This window comes from Lissotriton helveticus, chromosome 3_1 (assembly GCF_964261635.1).
Source record: "Lissotriton helveticus chromosome 3_1, aLisHel1.1, whole genome shotgun sequence".
NCBI lineage: Eukaryota > Metazoa > Chordata > Amphibia > Caudata > Salamandridae > Lissotriton > Lissotriton helveticus.
In genome coordinates this window covers 1,787,297,272-1,787,323,005 of record NC_136061.1, presented here as the reverse complement: position 1 = coordinate 1,787,323,005, position 25,734 = coordinate 1,787,297,272, and the positions used below count along the sequence as shown (strand labels likewise).

General features: G+C 43.3%; 1 protein-coding gene across 2 annotated transcripts in view; it reads left to right on the top strand.

The window, feature by feature from the left end:
- Window positions 1–25,734, top strand: part of LOC144823811 (uncharacterized) — a 194,712-nt gene that overhangs the window by 135,464 nt on the left and 33,514 nt on the right. For both annotated transcript variants that reach the window (XM_078682663.1, XM_078682664.1), the window contains exon 8: window positions 6–84. In XM_078682663.1, coding sequence (XP_078538789.1) covers window positions 6–84 — 79 coding nt within the window. The remainder of the gene's footprint in view (window positions 1–5; window positions 85–25,734) is intronic.

Sequence of the window (25,734 nt, the reverse complement as noted above, 5' to 3'; positions counted from 1 at the left end):
TCTAGAACTGTGGTGCGTCACGCAGAAGGCGAGAGGCCAACCAGGAATCGCAAGCTGTGATATCCACATACTTCCATATCGCAGGTACAGAGTAGGGCAGTGCCCTCCAATCACTTTCCTGGTGGAGAGGAACTTTATCTCCTCTCGCCTCATCTGTCACTTGCTCTCTCTCACTTTAAGTTCTCTTTTTTCTTTGTTCTGTCCTGCTTTCATTCCGTACCACTATAATAAAGAAAACCCTCCCATCTTTCGCTGTCTGCCACGCTGCTGCTTCTAATCTCCCCTTCTATTTCCCTCACATACTTTATGTCACTTACCTTGCCGCTTCTATCTTTCAGTCTCATGCTGTCTTCCAATTGTCACCTTCCCTGTTATTCTTATCCCTTTCTTTTGTATTTTGTCTGTGACCTTTTCTCGTGCCAGGATTTTTCACTGTCTCTATCCTCTCTCCATCGTTCTCGTTCATCCCATCCTAAGCCACGCTATCGCTTTATCTCTCCTGCTAACTCTAGCCTTTCCTTGACTCGCACTCTTAATTGAGGATCTCTTTCTTTCATCTTCCTGTTCCATAATAGCCCCCTTCTACTCTTTTCTTCCTTCTCCTGATATTCTCATCCCTCGTGCCGTTTCCCATTTTGTCTCTCTTGCTGTTATTTCCTTCCTGCTGGATGTCACTTTTATAAACATTTTCAGCCTGATTCATCAAGCTAAATTGCACTCGCAAAGGGCAAGATTCTCAGAATCTTGCCTTTTGCGAGTGCAATTTTTGCATTTGGGATTCATCATCCCAAATGCAAAAATCGCTATTTAAGAATTCGCATATTTGCGAGGAATTGGATTTAAGGAATCTCTAATAGAGATTCCTTAAATGCAATTCATCAACCAATTAGAAATTGCGAAATTGCAATATTTGGTCGCAATTTACCACCAAGTCTGACTTGGTGGTAAATTGCGAAAATAGTGTAAAAAGCACTTAAGTGCATTTTTTTCTTTTGCATGTTACACACACACATGTCCTTTGGACATGTGTGTGCGCAACACCTGTTCAAATGTGCATTTAAGGGGTGCTACAGGGTGTCCTTTGGACACCCCTGGCACCCTTTAAATCGCTATCTTATTTGCGAGTAGCAAATTGCTACTCGCAAATAAGGGATACTCCCCATTCATTCCTATGGGCCTTTTGGCCCATAGGAATGAATGGGGAGTTATTCCTTATTTGCGAGTAGCAAATTGCTACTCGCAAATAAGGAATATATAGGAATCGCTATTTATGTAGCAATTCCTACATGAATACCGTTTTGCAAGTCCTTAATAGCGATTCGCTATGAATCGCTATTAGGGGCTCGCAAAACGGCCCCTTGATGAATCAGGCTGCAAGTGTTGTCATTTCGTGCAAATAATTAACTTTTCTCTCTCTTTGGATTGCTCTATGCGTCTCTTGCTGCACCTGTCTTGTACTTTAATCCTTTCTTTTAATTATTTTGCTTTCTGCTGTTCTCACTTCTCCCTCATATGTTTTTTCTTTTTCATACTTTACATTTTGCAACCCATGTGATGATGTTCCTATTATTCGGTTTAATGATACTCACTGTTTTAACCTCACAAAATGAAAGGATTAGTGGTCTCTGCCAAGATTCAATCCCCTGAAATATACACAGACTGTGGGTATGGCTTGCACAGGGGAGTGCATGGCTACTTAGCCATGCGCTCCTACATCCAAGCTACGCAGCACAGATTTTTTTTTCTGTTAAATATTTTTATTGATGTAATAATACAAGTACCAGAGTTACAATTGAACATAAACAAGCCATGAGATTCAGCATTACACGTTTCACTTCTCTGGAATAAACAGAGGTTCCTGATGTCGGAATGCATGAACGCATAGCCTCCGGAGTTTAACTGAAGACATACTTTCCTACGGGCAATTTTTCTCAAAAAACTTCCCTTTCCACTGACAGACACATGCCCTCAAAATTGCGGCCAGCGGCCCTTAGAACGGCACTGAATTAGGAGCAAAGCTCTATACAAAACTTTGGATATCCATGTGAGTGCCTGCAACCTACAAGACCCGCAGCAGGTAATATTTTGACTATTACAGTGCCTCATCAACCTCAGCATTGTCTACTTTGGTGATAACTTGAGAAAAAACCTCTGCCTGACCCTAACAGGGTGCCCAAATAAACATTGCGCTTGCTTCTATGAAAATCATCTATCCTGGGGCCTCTATGCTTCAAAAGCCTCATATCTCCCACTGGGTGACTTGAATCATGTTAATGCCAGGAGCGGCTTCCTGTTCAGCCTATTGTCTGCCTGCATCACCAATAGGAATACTGGTATGGAGTAATCTGCCATGTGGACAACAGGGATGGTAGGGGGAAATGTAGACGACAAAGCCTATTAATAGAAGGAAGTCCTGCAGCTAAAACAATAGCCTGTGCACAGTTAGATATTACAATGAACTTATGCCTAGAAAGGTTTCAGCTAACTACCTTACTTCACCAAAATCTGTCTGGCTCACTGGCTCCTCCTAGAGGGGTTAGAGAGAGAGACATAGGTTTTCGGTGCATCCTGTCATAAATTACACACCGCCACTGCAACCTTGTGGACAAGCACACTAGGATCTCCTACACAGCATAATCCTTCAACAGATAAGAACCGAATACTACTTTTGCACTATACTCAATGCATCACTTTCTATCAATACAACTCCCTGAATTTAAGAGGAAAATAGCAGCACTTCACCTTCCAGATCAAGAAAAAAGGCAGCACCTAAGACAAGTTCTTATAGCTCAGCTAAATACACAGCCAATACCAACATTAGACACAGTCTTGAGTCGTCCAAGATGGGAGATAAAGAATCTAAATCTCACTTGAAGCCCTCAAAAGTAGAGTCACCCCTACCAGACTCACCTATCAAAAATAAAAGTGACATCAACAGCACAACATATATGATATTGAAAAAACTGCAGATGTCAATGTCCTGGCAAAATCTACAAAGTAAATTACAGATTCAATGCAACTGGAGATGACAGCGATAAGGGCTGAGATCAATGTTATAAATTAACACAATAGCAGAGGCATAACTGAAATTGAGCACTGTGGAACAAATGACCCCCAGAGCAACTAAGGATCTACAAGCACTACAATCATGGTTGAAAGCCATGAAACAAGACAGAGCTGAACTGGAAGACTGAAACAGATGAGCTAACCTAAGAATATTTGGAATTCTTGAAGGCCCTGAGGAATTTTCAGGCTCCTGCAAAGAATTCCTTGTAAACTGGCGTCTGCAAGTTACTTGACTGAAATTCTCCAAGAAACTAAAACTGGAATGAGCTCACAGGGTTCCACATTCAAACTACTTCACAGAAATTTGGCGAGGCCAATAGTATTTAAACCACTCTGATTTTAACAAGCTGAGACAATATTGGCTTACATGTGCAAGAACAACCACATCAAAAATGGTCACAAAATCCATGTATCGCAAGACTACTTCAAAATCACTGCCGACAACTGAAAGGGATTCTTAGCTCTCCGAGACCATCTAAGAGTCCTGATATTTTCCTTTGTAGGTCTGGTGAGATTCAAAGTAATGGTGATGAGCAAGTTCCACACTTTTGAGGACCCCAAAGACTTGTTGAAATTCCAACTCACAGACCACAAGATGGAATTCTTCCTCTCTACCCCCAACAAACGAAAACATTACGTACATCAATGGACATCTAAAGAAATCCCCTTAACCCTGAACCTACAGTGAACCCTACCATTGCAACTGTTAAATGAGTATATTAATTGTGGTCTGCTTCTAACATTCATCTTGCTTTTATATTCAAAAGAGCATCCTGGTGAAGCTTCGGTTTCTGTTTGTCAATACTACACCAGCCAGGTTACTTGGGATTTAACTTAATATCTTGATTGAGCTCCCACCCTTAGTAGTGAGCATTATATAGATTTGGTAATTAAATCGCTGTGCCTCTTTTTGTTTCCTCTTATGACAGAAGATTGTTGTCTCTTATGATTACCATTAACTATTCTTTGTTCATGCTGTTATCCAGGGCCGGAGTGGGAACTAAAACCGGCCCTTGCAAACTGCTCAGCCAGCCTAGGGTGAAGGGGAGTGCAGATGAGCAGTTTGCAAGGGTCGATTTCCAACGATTTTGTCACAGGGGGGTGATATTGCCGATCCCCAGTAACAAAACGGCCCCACAGGGGCCCAAAACCAGCCCCACCCTAGCGGCCCACCAGGGAAATGCCCGGTACCTGCTATGGCCAGTCCAGGCCTGCTCTTATCACACATATAAACTGTACATGTCTGCCGTATTTGAAATTCTCCTTTTGGTGTTACAACTAAATTCATATAGTGTTGTTCTTATTATTGTATAATGAGTCTCCTGTAGAGACGAAACTTGAAACCTGTTACATCTTAGTTATGACTATGCTACCCTCTCCATTGCTGAGGGACAGATGCTCTTTTCTGTCACTCCCTCTATGTTGGTGTTTATGAGGATGGGCGGGGCAGGGGGATAAAAGGGTTTATTTTCTTTCATCTTGTATTTTCTCCATCCTTTTGAGTCTTTTACCAGATTGTTGGTACTTTTTTCTCCAACCACTTTGACATGATTGGAATGCTGTCCTGGAATCGAGAAAGTCATTTTACTCTGGCTCCAAACAAATTGATGTCTAGGTTCTTCCTTCACTCTCAGAGACATCATACTCCACTTTCATTCACATGCTGTCTTCACATACAGAGGTTTACTAGATACCTCCATCAGGCATAGAGATGTATATCTGGCCAAACATCTTGTGTCAGAATACCTAGTTCTCATAACCCTACATCATAACTCCCATTGGAATGGCTAGCCCCACAAAGAGCCTCAATATTGTCTCCTTGAATGTCAAAGGACTAACCCATCCAGTAAGGAGATCAAAAATAATAGACTACATCTTTAAAAGCAAAGGTGACATATTTCTACTCCAGGAAATAAGAATTTGAGAATCGCACACAAGGAAGACAATACTTTTAAAAACAATTTAATCTCCAAAGTTAACTTCTCCCCTGCAGTACACAAAAAATATGGTCATCATGTTAATCTCCAAAAAATACAATATCATACTTGAATCATTCACCTCTAGCACAAAGGGCAGAAGGATTATCACCACTCTAAGCAGAGGCAACACATTTTTCCACATAGTCAATATATGTATGGCCCTAATATTCATGTCATCTTCTTTTATTATCTCAGATAATATAGGACATCTACACTCCAATAACCTCATCACTGTAGAAAATGATTTCAACCTTCAACTCGATACAATCCTTGATCGTCAGTCCAAGTGTAAATATCATCCTCCTAAAGTCCACAAAATTGTACAGAAAATTGGTACCAAATATAATATTAAGGATATCTGGAGACCTCGACACCCAGACTCCAGAGAAAGCACCTTTTTTCAGCCCGCATAACTCCTAAACCAGAATAGAGTATATCCTCATCTCTGGAAACTACACGCACAATAGATCAGACCCTTCTTGTATTAATGCACTTCTTGCTGACACGAACACCAAACCCAAACTAAGATATAGCACTTTAACAGAGACGATTTTTCTAACCCAGAAAATACAAAGAAAATCAAATAAATGACCCCAAACTATATCCTAGACAACATCACCCCAGATATACATATAAATACATTCTGGCAACTCTCAAAGAAACATTTAGAGCCACACTAATTGATATGAAGCTAAAATTATTAAAATGAATAATGCGTTCTCATTTAAACTGAAGAGGAAATAAAACGAATGGGGTCACTAGACATCAAAAAACTAGCTACAGATACCCTCTCCCTCCTCACAAACAAGAAATATGAATACAACAACATTTTAAGTGAAAAAGCTGGTTTCTGGATCAACAAATTTGAAGGCCTTAAACTCTGTGAAGCATATTCTCAAGTAACTATCGCTGAGTTATCGGCACTTTATCGCAGCCAAGTTGCGGTACATTTATCTCACCATTCCCAACATGGTGCAAAGAGCCCATATCACAAGTTTACCTGCGATAGCAGATGCAAAAACATCGCCATAGATGACCCCGGCTACTATCACTAATGAGATTCAGAGTAGGCGTTCCTGTGCCAAAAGCGGCGACAACACCACTCCGCAATATTCTCAACGACCAGCCATATCAGTGATATGAACTCAAAACATGCAATAAGGCGTGTTAGCAGCAGGAAATTAACACCTGGTCTGACCTGGTGTAAAGTCAGATGACAGACTGCACCAGAAAAGGGAGCCCAGCTCAGAGCCACACCTGAAGGGCAACAGATGCCATGGAGCCACTGATCATACAGGCTGGACACCCAAGAGGGCCACAACACCCACCGCCACCACCCCCAGGACCACCCCACCGGACCCTAATCGCACCTCTCCCCCGGGCCAACACTGTGGCACCACAGACAAAGACAGCAACCTTCAGAAAACGCACCAACCTCACAGATCCAACACCAGAGAATGTCATTGCCCACTACAGGCTTAAAGGGACAACCTCGGCATCCTGACCACCATTGCCCACAGGCTGATGGTACTAACACAGCGGACAACCAACATCCCAGGCAAAGCTGCTGGCCATGCAAGGCATTACCTTGTTTTTAAGAATAAAATTGAATCACTTTTAATCAACAATATCGGTTTGTGCATTATCACTCAGTGCTCTTATGACGGTGCTTGTGCTCTATATGTGTTGTGTTATATAAAGGTATTTCTTTTTTTTTTAATTTACATCGATGACTACCACTGTGTCTTATAGTAAGACTGGTTTGTGTGCTACGAGTAGCTTTCTACCTCCCATAGTCTTACTGTGGTAGGCGAGAGGAGACTTCTGAGTTACTTGCCAAAGGCTTGTGTAGTGGGACCAAAATTCTTTTGTAACTTCTCACCCTGTCCCGTATCGGATTTGAGGGTATCTCCCGTTTGTGTGTTTTAAGAAGTCATATCATTTCACGCAAGGAGAGGCGCAAGAGGAAGATGTGTTACAGTCCTGTGTAAAAAAGAATCATCTTTGTGGAGGTGATCGAACACTACCAACAACTGCTCTGGTGTCACTAACTTTGTGCATCGCAAGCCAACAACACTTGGCTGTGGGCCACTGCTGGCCGCTGCCTCCGGCCCACACTGTGTTCGGGTAGGTCACACATTAGGAACTGAGCCTTGATTTATTTATGAATGACTTGATATCATTGTACATGCTTCATCGCCAACTGCATCCCCTTTCAGACTCAGTGCCACTAAGTCTGTTTCCCGACATCCATGGACACACTCTGATTGAACGCAGGTGGCGTCAGAGTCTATGAACTGGGGGTTGTCCTCATCCTCATGTAGCTGACCCCAACTTTGTGGCAATAACGAGGCAGTACCATTCCACTCCTCCATTTGATGCTTTCGGATGGCTCCTGCCCTGTGCATGCCCTGGAGGACACCTTCCACTGTCCTCCGCAACTCTCCGCCACAATCACCTTTGACATCGATGAGGACCCACTCAGTGCGCATGGCCCTACCTCAGTGCACCAGAAGTCACTGTCCAGTGCAACCTGGGCCACTGACTCTGTGAAGCTCTAGTCACGGTCTCTGTCTGATGAGATATTGGAGGGCCTCTGGGTCAGTGGACTTAGGGTCATCAATGCCATGTGTCTGTGGCCCTGCACTGTCCACTGCCTTCGGCCTCAACTGTCGTCCACCAGGGCTCACACATTAAATCTAGCCCTGACCGGCCTGGGCGTCGCATCACCGCAGGAGGCACACGCCACCACGGCCAGAACCACCTCCAAACGCCAACAGCCAGAGTCGAAACAGTGGTACAGGCAGACTAACAGAGTTGCTCACACCTGTCGTGGATGCCATCATCTGCCTAATACCCTGCTCAGCACTCCAGGTGCCAATAACTCAGTGCACCACAACCAATGGACCGTTACAGATTAAGCTTTGTGCTTCGGAGAGGTTACGCAGCAATGTCACCTCAGGCAGTGTGTGACACCTGGGACGATGATGAGGGAGATGATGCAGGTGTAACACACACCACTGAAGCTACATCTGGAATATCCTGAAGGGACACAATCCTGGACAATTTCTTTAAATGAGCATACTCAGCTCTAGTGCCCCAACCTCAGTGCACTGCAACTCACGGACACTACTGTTTGCATTTTGGGTGACGTCTGTACTTGTTTCAGCTACCACCTTGATGCTTGGCAGTTGTAATGCTGGTGTATTCTGTTTCAGTTTCAATAGTTTTCACTGTTGTAGTTGTTGTCAGCACCAACCACTCCATGAGGGCTGGCTTACACTCACCCCACACACATCCAGCACAGGCGTCACTGTACATGTGGCTCTGTCAATAAAGGGACCGGGCGAATGTACCCATAGCCAGTTCCACAAACTATCAGCGTGTGTCCTTGTGGTCATAATGTATGCAAGAGGGCCCGGGCCCTACAACATTACATTGTGCTGTGTACAAGGTACGCAAACATGTCACCACAGGCAGAGGGTTAGATCTTGGACGTTTAGCTTTGTTGTCACCTATTCAATACGTACGAGGAGTGGACTGGGCTGTCATACGCAAATCCAGCGTGGGTGTCTGAATGATAATTGCGTGCATCTTGGCGTGGTTCAGTACTGGAAATGTGCAGATGCATGAGTCTCTGTTGCAGTGTGGGTCTCCTTTGTGGGGTCTAGGTGGTCCCTGAAGGGAATGAGACACCCATGTTCGTGATCTAGTTCTTCTTCCATGGGTTCGAACCCCACCCACACCTGTTCAGCCACCTCCTTTTGGCATTCTGACACCTGGCATTGGAATGGCATGTGTGGCTCAGTGAAGTGTTGGGAGCCAGCAGTGCTGGTGGGTGCTTCCTGCTGTGTGGTCTGTGCAGGGGCAGGGGTCTCCTCTATGTAGCTTATCTGCCATGCTCATGGTGGTGGGTTGGCTGGGATGCCCATGAGCTGTTGTAGGGTGTCCGTGTCGAAGGTGTGGTGGTCCTCTCCAGCATCACTGATGAGTTGTCTGGTCAGCTGTGCTGGAGGTGTTGTTTGTCCCTCTGCAATGTGAAGTAGAGATGCATGTTTACATTGTGATGGCATGTATGTCGGTGCATTGTTCTTGTTTACTTGCAGACTGTATGGCAATGTACATTGTGACTGTTTGGGAGGTACTGGATTTTGATGTGGGACAGTGGACATTTGGAATATATGACGGATGTGAGGTTGTACGCATACATTTCCATCTCACAGTTTCCTGCTCTGTTAGATGTAGTTGGCCTGTTTCTGCGCATGAGTGGAACCCATTGTGCCCTCTGTTCCACAGTGTCTGGGTTGCACATTGTACCACATTGTCGTCAATGTGGATGTGCTGTTATTGCTATGTGTGTGTGGTCTGCAGTGTGCCACATGGATCATGGACATGATCCAGGGTAATTGTGGGTGGCAGTGTGCTACACATCATTGTGCATGTGTGCCATTGTGCCCTTCTCCCCCCAGCCCACCAGTCCCTGGTCGTTACTCACCCTGTTGATGTTGTGTCAGGTCCTATAGAGCTGTGTCCGGACTCCCAACTCCTTGCACCGTCTCCACACTGATGACTGTGGCCTCTGTTTCCCCCATCTCCTCCTGTGGCACAGGACTCCCACCTCCTGTCGCTGTTGCTGCCTTCCTGTTGGCAGCGGGTTTGTGCTTGGTTTTGCTTTTCTCATCATGCCATCGCCTCTTGGCCTCCTCAATTGACCTCCTACTCCGACTGCATTAACGTTAGTCTAATTGTAGGTCAGTTTATGGTAGTGTTCTGTCACCCCCGTGGCGCTGATCTGGTTTTCCTGCGGACTGCACCCCGTCTTCCTCTTCCTCTTCTCCAAGGCCTTCCCCGTCCCTGTTGTTCCTTGCTGGTGATCTGTGGGACTTGTGGGGTTCGTGTTGACATCTGTACTTGGTCCGGGTGCATCCATGGTGCTACGTGGTTTCTTTTTGTTTCACTTTGTTTTTGTTCTGCTTTTATGCTGCCTTTTCCCGCTTGACGCATGGGGATTGCAGGCCTGTCGCTGGTTTTTGCAGTTTTTTTTTTATCGCGATTGGCTGCATTACAACTTTTTTTGCGTTTATGTTTTGCATTTTTGCTGTGTTGCGTTGAGTGGACATTTGACGCGTTATCGTGGGCCGATCACATGGTACCGCTGTTTTGTGAATGCTACGTTAACACAGTGTTATTTTCCCGTGATAGACTGCGATAAGGAGAGTTGCGTTAAGGTAATTTGGGCGTGGTTATCACACGTTCTTGAGAATATCCCCCTGTGAGTCCAATAGAGCAGGTAAAATACTTCCTCATAACTCAAGCACAAGCAAAACCCAAAAAATAACCACTATAAAGGACAATAAAAATACTGTCCATACTGCTCCCTAGATGGTCCTAGAAACATTTTGATAATTCTACAAGGACCTATACTCAGATGATAAGCAGATAACGCCTGATCAATGGTCCAACTACCAGAATAAACTGCAACTGTCTTGCTTATCAGAGGAAAACAAGCTGACGCAGTCCAAACCAATATCCCTAAAATAGATTACCAAAGCTATTGGCACTCTTAAAGAAAATAAAGCGTTCGTCCCCGACGACTTTAGGGCCACATTTTATAAAACCTTTGCTTCCGCAATCCAATCAACCCTATTAGATCTATTTCATTATTTCACAATATCTGGTACTATTAGGGGCATTTCAGCAGAATCTTACACTGTTGTGATCCCTAAAGAAGGGAAGGACTTTGTAAAGAACTATAGACCCATATCGCTGATAAATCTGGACTTCAAAATGTATGTGAAAATACTTGCCAAGCACCATAACCGTTTTTTCCCTCAACTAATAAGTAATTCACACGTTGATTTCTTAAAAAAATGCATGTTATGACAATATCTGCCTCCTTTGTCATGTCCTAGACAGGGCACAATTGTCCACATTGTCCTCAGTCACAACAACACTTAATGATGAGAAAGCGTTCGATAGAGTATCACCTTTCTTGAGGAATCCCCCAAAGCCTTTAACTTGGGAGACTGTTCCACCTACTTTTAGCAGTCCCGAGGGGATGTCACAAAGGGACAGTGTTAGCAACCTGTGGCTGTGACAATCTGTCTCCACAGGATCTGCTGCACTTTGTATTCTTTTGTAAATTCTATGAATTCCCCAGGGCTTTTTATCTTAAACCTCTTTTAAAAAGGCTAAATTTTGTTCAAATTCGCCCGGCCCTCTTTTATTCACAACTGTTAAAACCTGATTGTATACCATTTGTGATCGGTTTTTTAAGGTGTTCAATGAAATATAGGAAATGCCTGGACCTTTAGTCTGTATAAATTTAATCCTTGATTAAGGTTTATGTAAAGTGTAATAACAGTTACACGAGAACTGAATACCCTACCGGTTTTATCCTTGCTGTTGTGTAATGTGGATTATCATAATGTGAATTTTTAATGTGTTCTTTATTTCTTTTAATCATGAACTTTTATGGTTTTGTATTAAAAAACCGAAAAAAGTTATTTGAACTTGAACTTGGGAGACTGTTTCATAAAAATGATCATGGCCCTATAAACTAATCTGGGTGCCTGTATATGCACCAGTGCCATCCTATTGCAAACCTTGAAAATGGTACTAGGGAAGAGTGCCCACTTTTGCCCTCCCTTTTCCTAATGACGCTAGAGCCACTCCTTCTGGACATAAAAAACAATTATAAAATAACAGAAATCAACTTTGATCGGAATGTGTTGAAACTTTCTGCTTATGCAGATGATATCTTAATTTCGAACCCTCTCTGACAACTTTCACCATAATCTAGACAAACTAATCACAAACTTTATATGGCCGGGTAAAAAACCTAGAATAGCTCTGAAAAATCTTCCGACTGCTCTAGGAGAGGGAAACCTCGCCAATTGTAGAGATTACCAGACATCCTTCTTGCCCAGAAAATGCACACACTGGTTCTCCACATCAGACAATTTCAACCCACATGGCTAGAAGTAGAAAGAGCCATCTTGTAAAACCTATATCCTATATTGCTTCTCATTACCAATGACAAGCACCTCACCATTTCCAAATACTCACTCAAAACCACTAAGAATGCCCTACTAACCATTGACAAGAAACTACTCTCACAAATGAAATTTTCCAATTTAGCCTCTCTCTGGCACATCTCGAAAATCACACATGAAGGTCTAACATTACACTGGGACTCTTGGGTAAGAAAAGGCATCTACTTTTTTAAAAATAATAAGGGTCTACCACCTCCCCTTCAACCATCTCAAAACTTCAGTCATAATATCACTTAGAGAACTGGGAATGTTATACTTTTCTCAAACGTAAGACATCCATCACCAACATTTCACAACAAGAAGCCATCCCACCCATCACTCTATAGTAATCTAAACAAAATATATCATCACGTCTCCAAATTCGATAAATGTTTATATCCTGAAGAATCAAACAGGAAAAGAATGGTAAACTGGGGCAATCATTGCTCTCACCCTGAACCTGAGACCTAGTGGAAAGCTAAATGGAAGTCAGTCCCTTCACATATTATCAATATCTCAGATTATGTTCTTGCTAATCCACAGAGCCTACTGGATCCCATCCTACCTCTACAATATGAATAGCTTAGACAGCCCCACATGCTGGAACTGCAAGGATGAACCTGGCGACCTTGCTCAAATACTCTTCCACTGCAAATCAGTAGGACAGTTTTGGGATATGTTGCCCCTTCATTGCCAATCTTTTAACAAGCAACCAAAGAGGGAATTTGCTTATCTTATTAAGGGCTTCCTTAACCCTGACATTCAAAATAACACTGATCATATTCAATCCCTTGGTAACAAATGCAGTTAAAACAATCACCTCAAACTGGTGTGTCACATATCAGAGGTGCAGATAACATTGCTCTATTTTTTGATTGATTAAGTCTTTATTTTGATCATACTGATCATAATAGACAATAAATAGATAATATCACCCAAAAAGTACATACATAATCACCAATTCTTAAAAACACCAATTCATGAAAGTTGATAAAACATGATAAAAACAAACAAGTTTGTATTTAGATAACCCTTTAAGTGCTCCCTTCGGCCGTTGGCCGTTGCAAGCACTACCTGGCTGATGCTGCGCTGGGTTGACGTGGCCCCGCCCGTTTCTTCAAACGTTCCACACTGGCGCGGAACATTCAAAGTAGCTATGGTGTTAAAAGAGAACAATTTAAAAAATATATATAAAGTCAGTACAGGCCATTGCCATTGGTTTAAGGAAATTGCCTTTCATTACATCTAGATTATAAAACCATTTAAAACTAGTCATACTGTGTGCTAGGGTCTCGATACAGGCTAAAGAGTATAATACGTGACAGAGTGAAAAGACAATGGATGATATTGATTACAAATAGTCAATGTCGCCAACTACTTGCTTTCGGATTCTCCACACCCAACGTAAATAGTTTGCTAAGGCGAGCACGAGTGCCTCCTGAGTGCTTGTCTTCAGTATTCGCAATGCAGTAGCACTTGACCTGGTGCCCATATTCGAGCCGATTGGTTTAAGCCATTTGCTCTGTGGGGAACTACATGCTGGACATATAAATAAGATGCGAGGAATTGTCTTGTCCACATTCTGGCAGTATATACATTTACTGTCTTGGGAGTGGTGCCAGGTTTTGGTGAAATCTTTGATTGATAATGTACCTGTCCGAAACTGAAGGAAATGTTTCCTGTCAGTGGGCTTTGTTATGAAATCCCAGAAATCTTCATACAATGGTTCCAACTTATGCCCCAGGAAGATGCTGGTCAGTGATGACGAGCTTGAAGAACACAAATTGCTAGCTCTAATCATTACCCTGTACCTGAGACCTAGTGGAACACTAAATGGAAGTCAGTCCCTTCACATATTATCATCATCTCAGATTATGTTCTTGCTAATCCACAGAGCCTATTGGACCCCATCCTACCTCTACAATATGAATAGCTTAGACAGCCCCACATGCTGGAACTGCAAGGAAGAACCTGGTGACCTTGCTCAAATACTCTTCCACTGCAAATCAGTAGGACAGTTTTGGGATATGTTGCCCCTTCATTGCCAATCTTTTAACAAGCAACCAAAGAGGGAATTTGCTTATCTTATTAAGGGCTTCCTTAACCCTGACATTCAAAATATTACTGATCATATTCAATCCCTTGGTAACAAATGCAGTTAAAACAATCACCTCAAACTGGTGTGTCACATATCAGAGGTGCAGATAACATTGCTCTATTTTTTGATTGATTAAGTCTTTATTTTGATCATACTGATCATAATAGACAATAAATAGATACTATCACCCAAAAAGTACATACATAATCACCAATACTTAAAAACACCAATTCATGAAAGTTGATAAAACATGATAAAAACAAACAAGTTTGTATTTAGATAACCCTTTAAGTGCCATCCTATTGCAAACCTTGAAAATGGTACTAGGGAAGAGTGCCCACTTTTGCCCTCCCTTTTCCTAATGACGCTAGAGCCACTCCTTCTGGACATAAAAAACAATTATAAAATAACAGAAATCAACTTTGATCGGAATGTGTTGAAACTTTCTGCTTATGCAGATGATATCTTAATTTCGAACCCTCTCTGACAACTTTCACCATAATCTAGACAAACTAATCACAAACTTTATATGGCCGGGTAAAAAACCTAGAATAGCTCTGAAAAATCTTCCAACTGCTCTAGGAGAGGGAAACCTCGCCAATTTTAGAGATTACCAGACATCCTTCTTGCCCAGAAAATGCACACACTGGTTCTCCACATCAGACAATTTCAACCCACATGGCTAGAAGTAGAAAGAGCCATCTTGTAAAACCTATATCCTATATTGCTTCTCATTACCAATGACAAGCACCTCACCATTTCCAAATACTCACTCAAAACCACTAAGAATGCCCTACTAACCATTGACAAGAAACTACTCTCACAAATGAAATTTTCCAATTTAGCCTCTCTCTGGCACATCTCGAAAATCACACATGAAGGTCTAACATTACACTGGGACTCTTGGGTAAGAAAAGGCATCTACTTTTTTAAAAATAATAAGGCTCTACCACCTCCCCTTCAACCATCTCAAAACTTCAGTCATAATATCAATTAGAGAACTGGGAATGTTATACTTTTCTCAAACGTAAGACATCCATCACCAACATTTCACAACAAGAAGCCATCCCACCCATCACTCTATAGTAATCTAAACAAAATATATCATCACGTCTCCAAATTCGATAAATGTTTATATCCTGAAGAATCAAACAGGAAAAGAATGGTAAACTGGGGCAATCATTGCTCTCACCCTGAACCTGAGACCTAGTGGAAAGCTAAATGGAAGTCAGTCCCTTCACATATTATCAATATCTCAGATTATGTTCTTGCTAATCCACAGAGCCTACTGGATCCCATCCTACCTCTACAATATGAATAGCTTAGACAGCCCCACATGCTGGAACTGCAAGGATGAACCTGGCGACCTTGCTCAAATACTCTTCCACTGCAAATCAGTAGGACAGTTTTGGGATATGTTGCCCCTTCATTGCCAATCTTTTAACAAGCAACCAAAGAGGGAATTTGCTTATCTTATTAAGGGCTTCCTTAACCCTGACATTCAAAATAACACTGATCATATTCAATTCCTTGGTAACAAATGCAGTTAAAACAATCACCTCAAACTGGTGTGTCACATATCAGAGGTGCAGATAACATTGCTCTATTTTTTGATTGATTAAGTCTTTATTTTGATCATACTGATCATAATAGACAATAAATAGATAATATCACCCAAAAAGTACATACATAATCACCAATACTTAAAAACACCAATTCATGAAAGTTGATAAAACATGATAAAAACAAACAAGTTTGTATTTAGATAACCCTTTAAGTGCTCCCTTCGGCCGTTGGCCGTTGCAAGCACTACCTGGCTGATGCTGCGCGGGGTTGACGTGGCCCCGCCCGTTTCTTCAAACGTTCCACACTGGCGCGGAACATTCAAAGTAGCTATGGTGTTAAAAGAGAACAATTTAAAAAATATATATAAAGTCAGTACTGGCCATTGCCATTGGTTTAAGGAAATTGCCTTTCATTACATCTAGATTATAAAACCATTTAAAACTAGTCATACTGTGTGCTAGGGTCTCGATACTGGCTAAAGAGTATAATACGTGACAGAGTGAAAAGACAATGGATGATAGTGATTACAAATAGTCAATGTCGCCAACTACTTGCTTTCGGATTCTCCACACCCAACGTAAATAGTTTGCTAAGGCGAGCACGAGTGCCTCCTGAGTGCTTGTCTTCAGTATTCGCAATGCAGTAGCACTTGACCTGGTGCCCATATTCGAGCCGATTGGTTTAAGCCATTTGCTCTGTGGGGAACTACATGCTGGACATATAAATAAGATGCGAGGAATTGTCTTGTCCACATTCTGGCAGTATATACATTTACTGTCTTGGGAGTGGTGCCAGGTTTTGGTGAAATCTTTGATTGATAATGTACCTGTCCGAAACTGAAGGAAATGTTTCCTGTCAGTGGGCTTTGTTATGAAATCCCAGAAATCTTCATACAATGGTTCCAACTTATGCCCCAGGAAGATGCTGGTCAGTGATGACGAGCTTGAAGAACACAAATTGCTAGCTCTAATCATTACCCTGTACCTGAGACCTAGTGGAACACTAAATGGAAGTCAGTCCCTTCACATATTATCATCATCTCAGATTATGTTCTTGCTAATCCACAGAGCCTATTGGACCCCATCCTACCTCTACAATATGAATAGCTTAGACAGCCCCACATGCTGGAACTGCAAGGAAGAACCTGGTGACCTTGCTCAAATACTCTTCCACTGCAAATCAGTAGGACAGTTTTGGGATATGTTGCCCCTTCATTGCCAATCTTTTAACAAGCAACCAAAGAGGGAATTTGCTTATCTTATTAAGGGCTTCCTTAACCCTGACATTCAAAATATTACTGATCATATTCAATCCCTTGGTAACAAATGCAGTTAAAACAATCACCTCAAACTGGTGTGTCACATTTCAGAGGTGCAGATAACATTGCTTTATTTTTGGATTGATTAAGTCTTTATTTTGATCATACTGATCATAAAAGACAATAAATAGATAATATCACCCAAAAAGTACATACATAATCACCAATACTTAACAACAACAATTCATGAAAGTTGGTAAAACATGATAAAAACAAAACAAATTTGTATTTAGATAACCCTTTAAGTGCTCCCGTCGGCCGTTGGCCGTCGCAAGCACTACCTGGCTGGTACTGCGTGGGGCTGACGTGGCCCCGCCCGTTTCTTCGAACGTTCCACACTGGCGCGGAACGTTTGAAGCAGCTATGGTGTTAAAAGAGAACAATTTTTAAAAAATAATTAAAATCAGTACTGGCCATTGTCATTGGTTAAAGGAAATTGCCTTTCATTACATCTAGATTATAAAACCATGTAAAACTAGTCATACTGTGTGCTAGGGATGATAGTGATTACAAATAGTCAATGTCGCCAACTACTTGCTTTCGGATTCTCCACACCCAAAGTAAATAGTTTGCTAAGGCGAGCACAAGTGCCTCCTGAGTGCTTGTCTTCAGTATTCGCAATGCAGTAGCACTTGACCTGGTGCCCATATTCGAGCCGATTGGTTTAAGCCATTTGCTCCGTGGGGAACTACATGCTGGACATATAAATAAGATGCGAGGAATTGTCTTGTCCACATTCAAGCAGTATATACATTTACTGTCTTGGGAGTGGTGCCAGGTTTCGGTGAAATCTTTGATTGGTAATGTACCTGTCCGAAACTGAAGGAAATGTTTCCTGTCAGTGGGCTTTGTTATGAAGTCCCAAAAATCTTCATACAATGGTTCCAACTTAGGCCCCAGGAAGATGCTGGTCAGTGATGACGAGCTAGAAGAACACAAATTGCTAGCTCTAATCATTGCCCTGTATGCTTCTTAAAAAGCTTTTTTGGCAGGAAACATGTTATTCACCGGGTCTTACCACAGGTGCCTCATCCCCATGTTCACTAAGGAGCTTTTCACCCGCTGTAACGAGCTAATCTTCTGTTAGATGTTGGCATCTCAAATGTCTTTGAGTGCTCGAACATTGTGGCCTAGCTCTGGAGTGGACTATAGTCTTCTCCAGTATGCTAATGGTCTAAATCTAGCAACCTCTGCCAGCGTGTTACACCCTAGATCAAATATAAGGATGTAAGTGGGGTACTTTGGCGAAGGCCAGTTAGACCTCTCACAAATCAGTTTTGGGATAGGACTAATGGGGACAGATTTTCAAATCCCCAGTGTTCCGCACCATAGAGAATGGAGGCCATAAGCTTGTATTGTATATCTTATGTACAGGGCCAGCCGGCTTGGTCTGGGAGAGCGTATATTCTTTCAAAAGTGCTCCAGCAAGCTGGGAGTGCCTAAGTGCCATGAAATCTATCTGGGGTTTCCAGTCTAGTTTATGGCATACAGGTATTCAAAGGTAGGTAAATATATCCATTTGTTTCAGTGGCACTTTATTCATAACAACCATTGCCTTGATTACTTTGTGTTTATGCAGCACCATCAATTTAGTTTTGTCCACATTTACCACTAACTTGTGTGCCATGTAGAATGACTCAAAGTAGATTAGGGCTCGCTGCAACTCAACTTGAATTTTTGATAAACTTAGGGTTTCAAAAGCGAACATAAGTATTGGGACCTTTTTGCCTGCAAGCTGCAACAGAGGGAGCATTGGTAGAGTGCTCTGAAAAATAATTAACCACCCCGTTTATAAACAATGAAAACAGGGTGAGAGCCAGAGCACACCCTTGATGCACCCATTTTAGAATTAGGAACCTGTGGGTGGTGTTTCCTTGTGATCCCCAACGAACATGCGCGTAGTTGGATTCGTGCAGTTTAACTACAAGCTGTCAGAGCTCTAATGATAACCTTAGATCTTTCAATATGGCCCAGAGTTTGTTTCTCTGGACCGTATCGAAAGCAGCTTTGAGATCTACAAAGTTGGCATACATAGTGCCGCCCGCTAGTAGTACAACATGCCAATAGATTAAAACAAAGTAAAAACTTGGTCGATTGTACTTAAGAGGGCCCTAAAGCCTGCCTGAAATGGGGAAAGTATGTTATTCTCTGCAATCCAAATATGGATTCTGTTCAGCACTAGCCTGGCCATAATCTTTTGGGAGGTGTCAATTAGACTGATTGGCCTATAATTGCTAAGGCTAGAATGATCCCCCGTTTTATAAATGGGTAGTATTTCGGCTCCTCGCCAGGAGTCAGGAATGGGAGCTCTGCTGGCTATCGAGTTGGCAAGAATCAGTATATTCTGGAGCCAATTGTCCTTGTTTGGGTTTGGGTGAGAGTCTCTTTGAAATATTGAGAGGGTTGACAAAGAAGTACCTAATCTTTTCAAACATGGCCTCGTGGATTTGGGTAAAATTAAAGTTAATTTCTCCCTGTTTATTAAATTGATGTAGACCATCTAATGTGCTCATCAGCTCTTTTTTAATTTTTTCAAAGGAACTTTTGTTTTTGACAATACGGGATCAATTAATCCTCCTTATGTTGTTACTTATTACAGTATCGGCAGTCTCACTCAAGGTGCCAGTGGACAGGGATGTTACGTGGCCAGTTACCTTAATCTTTAACAACAATGGGTTATGGTCACTTTCATTCATCGCACAAACCTCCATATCAACAAGAGCTGGCCAGTTCTCTACATTAATGAGGATATAGTCAATATGACTGCTTCTCAGGCCATTACTGTATGTGTGGGATCCTAAGCGATCAGAAGGTCTACGACCGTTCACTGCCCTAACTCCCCTTTCCAATCTGAATGCTTTAAGTTGGAGGCTGCCTCGGTCCACTTTTTAATAGGTGGCATCTCCAGTTGGAGAATACTCCACTAAGCATCTTCATCTACACTAAGGTTGCTATCCTCAGTGTCCAGAGGCTCAAATATGGTGTTAAAATCTCCTACTATGACTAAGTTGTTCCCTTTGCTCATTGTATCTAGAAAACTATTAAGTTCAGTGATTGTCTTTGATGATCTTCCTCCCACCATACCCCAGGCATACACATTGACAACAAGTAAGTTGGGGGGTGTTTTGGGCGAATGAGTAGTGCCATAATATCAATGTTGTCAATCTCCTTTTATACTATATTATAAGAGGAACTCTGTCTTACCCATATTGTTAGCCCGCCTGAGGGTCTGCCTTTTCGTCCATCTATTGCTGGCTTTGAGAAGTTTAAATAGCCAGGGTGGTAGACTGGATTAAGTGCCCAGGTCTCTTGAAACTCTAAAACGTCCTGTTTATCTATAAATACTGACCAGTCCAGTGTGGGTGTCTTTGAAGATAACTCCACTATGTTCAAGGAAGCTAATGTCATAGGAGATATGTCTTGATTGCCTATGGGATTATACAAGCTATCCTCCGTAGCATTACCCAAATTGGGAGTAGCTGGAACTATAACATGGTTGCCTATATGACAGGATGGGTTGTCCTGTGATGTTACTATGGCCCTAGGGGGTTCTACTACATAGTCCTTCCCGACATGGACAATGCTGGGAATTTATCCTATGCAGAGACTATCACCTGCCCCTAGTTAGGTGTCTACTGGAGGTCTAGGTGAGGGGTATGAGTTCATTAAACATCAATCTATGTTTTGTAAGAGACGCGTCCCCAATGCAACTTAGTACCTCCGCATTAGATGTTTGGATGGAGACAGGGTCGGGGTGGGGGGGTTAGTTTCATCCTGATTTTTGTGAGTATCAAGTGGGATGTTCTTAGTTCAAGAGCCACCAGATTTTCTCCCAATACTGAAGAGGCAAGAGTTATTGCCCATAGATGGATGTCTTGTGGTGGAAGATATATCTTCCCTAATTATGGATCTGCACTTACGCACATGAGTCAGCCTCTGGGTTCATTTATTGATCAGGGATTGCTCATCTTCCTGAGCTAAACTATGGGAAGAGTTTGGAACATTAGTCTGAAAATTTTGACATTTGTAGGGACGGGACTGGGGTTTGTCATAGTGGCTCGCCCTGGCAGGTAGAATTATTCCAGGCTGGTAGCTGAGACGGGAGAAGTTGTGGAATTCTTTTCTTTTGTCCCCAATATGCAAGCTGTGGTCACTTTTCCCTATCACTTTGTTGGTAGTGATGTGCTGCATAGTACTCGGACCACAGGTTAATTGTTTATTGAATGTTGCAAATTGCCCAATAGCTTTAGTTTTGTTGTTTAGACTACCTGTGTTCCCTTTAGAGGTGTTACTAATTTTGGAAACTTGGGCCCTGATCGGAGCTTCAGTGACTGGGTGGATTGTACTAGTGCATATTTTGAGTTCCGTAGAAAGTGTGTCAATCATGCCCTTAAGTTGACTAGCTTCCTCTATAAGATGTTTGATCTGAGCCTTTAGGTCAGCTATATGGCCTGTAAACAAGTCAGTACATGAATACATATCCCTACTAGTTTTGTCATATCTGCTGGGTTCGCCATCTGACCCCTTGGTACCCAGATGGTCACAGGGTTCCTCAGGGATGTCCATTAGGGGTAATACGATGTCAGGCTCAATGACACTTGTAATGGGTGAACGGGAGCTTGGTAAAAGTGGATTGTTACTCACTACCGACGAAATATTTTAGTGAGCAAGCGTTTGCTGGCCCTTCAGGGTAGACCTTTTAAACATGTCAGGGATTAACGGGGTAAATTTAAGGGTGGTGGTGGTAGAGGGGCCTTGGCCACATTTGAAGCACTGCCGTTCGAACCCAGTGGAGTAAGTAAAATATCCTCACAGTTGCTAACAAGGTTGCCAATACGGTCCATGACACAATTGGTTTTACACAACGCTTGTTTAGATAACTTTTTAGCTTTTTTACCTTTCCTCAATAGCCCCCCACTCACACCGTCTGCTGCTTTCCTTTTCCCCATTGAGTTGGTCCAAATGTTGTTAAACAAGGGCAACAATGTGTAGGAATATCAGAGGTGGAATATGTGAGAAGTTGGCCTGGTATATGATGTTCACTATTCTAGTGAGCACCTTGCACCAGTCCAAACAACCCTTATGGTGATGGTTGTAAAGACAACCTTATAGACCAGCTATCCTAGTGGTAGCATTGTCAAAGCAGTCTTAGGCTAAACTCAAGAGGGCATGTAAAGCCATCTGTTTAACATATGCAATCCCTTTAATACCAAGTGAAAGGACACCACACAGGTTGTATGTAAAAATATATGTATTTATTACTAACACAATCCTCTGAACTCTTTATGAGGTCAGAGGCACAAGCACATAACAAGAGACTTAATTATCATACAGTAAGTTGCACAAAATACAGTAATGCCCTAGGGGCACTTCAAACCATATACTAAAATAGTGGTATAAGAACCACGTCACGAACAAAGGATAGGCCTAGGGCCTAGGGAATCGCTGGGGCTTCACTGTACTACCAAAGGATAGGAAGTAGGAGGCCTACGGGATGCATGTGCAGTGTCTTTACACACACGCGAGTTACCATGGAGTTAGAATGGGAATGAAAGAATTGGAAACTAGTTTTTTTGGGACACTTCTGGATGGACTAGGGAAAAGCTACTCAAAACTTAGACACTACGATAGACAATACCCACAGGAGCACCAAAGTACTCGCGTTACCTCACCCACAGGAAGCGGGTGCATGGGTGTCAAAGTGTGTCGGGTTTCGCCGCTGATGCCTATGGAGCCTTGGAGAAAGATGCCACAGGCGACCAGTAGAGAAGTGTCCGGTTGGAGCCAAGGGCGGATCGAGGATGAAGAGTACCTGAAAGCAGAGGGGACAGAGTCTGGGTCACTAGCCAGTGACCAGGAAGGAACTAGGAAGGAACCAGGCGATGTCGGGATGCGATCAGGTGATGTCGTGAAGCTTGACTCTGCAGCCACGTGGACCAGGAGGCGTTGACGACAACCAGGAGCTGGATACAGACTGTCCCACAAAGGCTCTCACTGTCGGCGGTATTGGCTTCCGGATCGGAGTCAACAAGCCTTGGCAATGGCAACCCACTCAGGAATCGAAGATGGCTTCGGGATCAGACCAGCAAGGTCTGATGGGCTTCTCCTTTTCAGGGAAGCAGAGGCCAGTATGGAGCAACAATACCAGTGTTGTAAATTTAAAGGTTCATTGTCACAGAGGCCACTAGCCAACGGGCAAGTGACCGGACAGACACATCAAGCAGGAAAATGCAGAAGGGCCCCACGCAGAACTCGTGGAGTGTGGAGGGCTGATCTTCGGTGCAGTTGGTGCTTGGGGCTGGGGCTTCTCAATCCCCAATGCACAACTTCGAGGGTGCCTCAGAAGTTGCATGGAAAGCAATTCGCTGGCTTTCCAAGATTGCCGGTCCCACGTCTCGCGTCGCTTCCACGGTCTCAGCTTTGCTGTGGCTGTGGATCGGGCTGAAGGAAGTCTGGAAGTCTGGGTCTTGTCAGGCTCTGTGCTCGGGCTCCGGCGGGAGCATCGACAAAGAAAACCGTTGATCGCTTGATGGTGCCTGCTTTCACAGGGTAGTCACTCCTTGACCACAAGGGAGATTCTTCAGTCTTCTAGTTGCAGTAGAATGTCGAAGGTCCAGAGTTTTCTTACAAGTTTCAGTCAGGATAAATCTAAAGTCTCTAGACTCAGTTCCTACCTATATACTGATCTGGTGGGCTGGATTACCTGCTAGGTCCCTCCTATGGGTGGGACCAGGGCAGGGGGTGTTTACACCCCTTTCCCTTTGTCCAGTTTCGCGCCAGAGCTGGGGCTGGAGTGCCCCAGCAACTGGTTTGAACCGGGCTATGCATGGGACACCTTGTGTGCTCCAGGCAGTGTCTCATTTCATTCAGCCCTCCCTGCCCCAATACACTATGGCCTGTTTGGGGTTGTGCTAGCACCTCCCTAGACAGGAAACCTATTGTCCAAGCCTCCCCTGCTGGAAGGACTCCCAGCAGCAGGAGGTCAGACTTGTGTCTGTGGCAGCAGCATCCATTTTGTGATGCTGAGGCTCTGGTTAACTTTAACCAGGATTAGTAGGAACAACATGTCTTCTCCCTCTAGAAGGGTGGAATGCTACCCCCATCGCCAGAACTGGCAAGGTGGTAGTATTCAAAAGTGTTTGACACCTTACACAACATGTTTTGATAAAGCCAAACCAAAGTTAGCAATAACCGCGAGGATTCTAATGCACTTAAGAGTATATGGTATGGCTATATCATAGAACAGCTATAAGGACATGGTTCCAAATACTGCAGACAGGCTCAGCTCATGCTAGAGCACCATCTCACATAAAACCACACACTCTGCCTTCAAGATTGTTAAGGCCTGCCATAGAAGTGACTTATAGGTGCATATGTGTCTATATATAATGGTAGGTATAGGAATACTATACCTAAGCAAGGGGTGATTACACGACCTTGCCCCAGGTGAGTGATCAGTCAGTTGTGTCAGTTTGGATGGCCAGCCAGGGGTAGCATAAGATATGCTGCAGCCCTTGGTAGGTCTTGGGTGCACCTATGCCCTGGGTACCTATGGTACACTGTACAGGGACTCACAAGAGTGACCCATTTCCCAATTGGTGATGTACCTAAAGTACATGGTATGAATTTAGCGAGAGAACAGCTGGGCTGTGGGATCTGATTAGCAGGACCACAGCCACATTAAAGTCGAAAACCAGTGAAGCAAAAAGCAAAATAGGAAAGCAGACCCTACTCTCCTACAGAATATAAGTGGTAAAAACTGAATATTTTTCGAAGAACCAGGACGTGCGTCAATAAACAAGATTAATACTTGTTACAGCTTTAGCCTACAGCTAGCATGGTAAACGAAAAATAAGTAGATAAATAAGTAGTTAGTGATATGAGTCAATTGCCAATGGCGTGAAGAACAATACCTTATGAGTCCGGGAGGGCAGTTGGAGGGCAAGTGTCAGAGGGTTGGCCCTGCCCTGTCTCTTCCTGGTGCAGACGGGTCTGCCCTTGGCCGGAACGCCAGCGCTCGTCTCGCGCTGCAGGAGCCGGCGGCCGTATTTAAAGCACCTCCTGGCGCTTACAGATGATAAAGCAGCCGGGCGCCAGATAGCAAAGCTAGGGTGGGTGATGTAGTCCCCCTGGACCTTGAGTCTTGATGCATCAAAGAGTGGTGGTGAAAGCGGGACCAGCCCTGCGGGAGACCACGGCCGAATTTAAAGCGCCTCCTGGTGCCTACAGATGACAAAGCAGCCGGGCGCCAGATAGTAAAGGCAGACTGGGCAATGTAGTCCCCCTGGACCTTGAGTCTTGATGCGGCAGAGTGATGATGAAAGCGGGACCCATTGCTCTCTAACATTCCCCATGGAGACCCCAACACAGACCCATCTGTAAGTCTCTGGAAACTTACTTTAATACCACTAAACCTCCCTGAACATTGTGCACCTCTGACCTACAATCTCATGTCGCATAATGTGCATTTCTCTATTCTCACCATGTGCTAAAGATATGAAAGTAAGAGAATTCATAGGACCTTCCACTTTCATTCCCCATCTATCTATTTCCCCTCATTTCACTTCATTTCCCAAGTACCTTTTCAATATGTTTTATTTATATGGACATTATGGAATAACTGAACTATGTACATGTCAGCTATAATGATTTTCCACCCATACAGCGAACCAC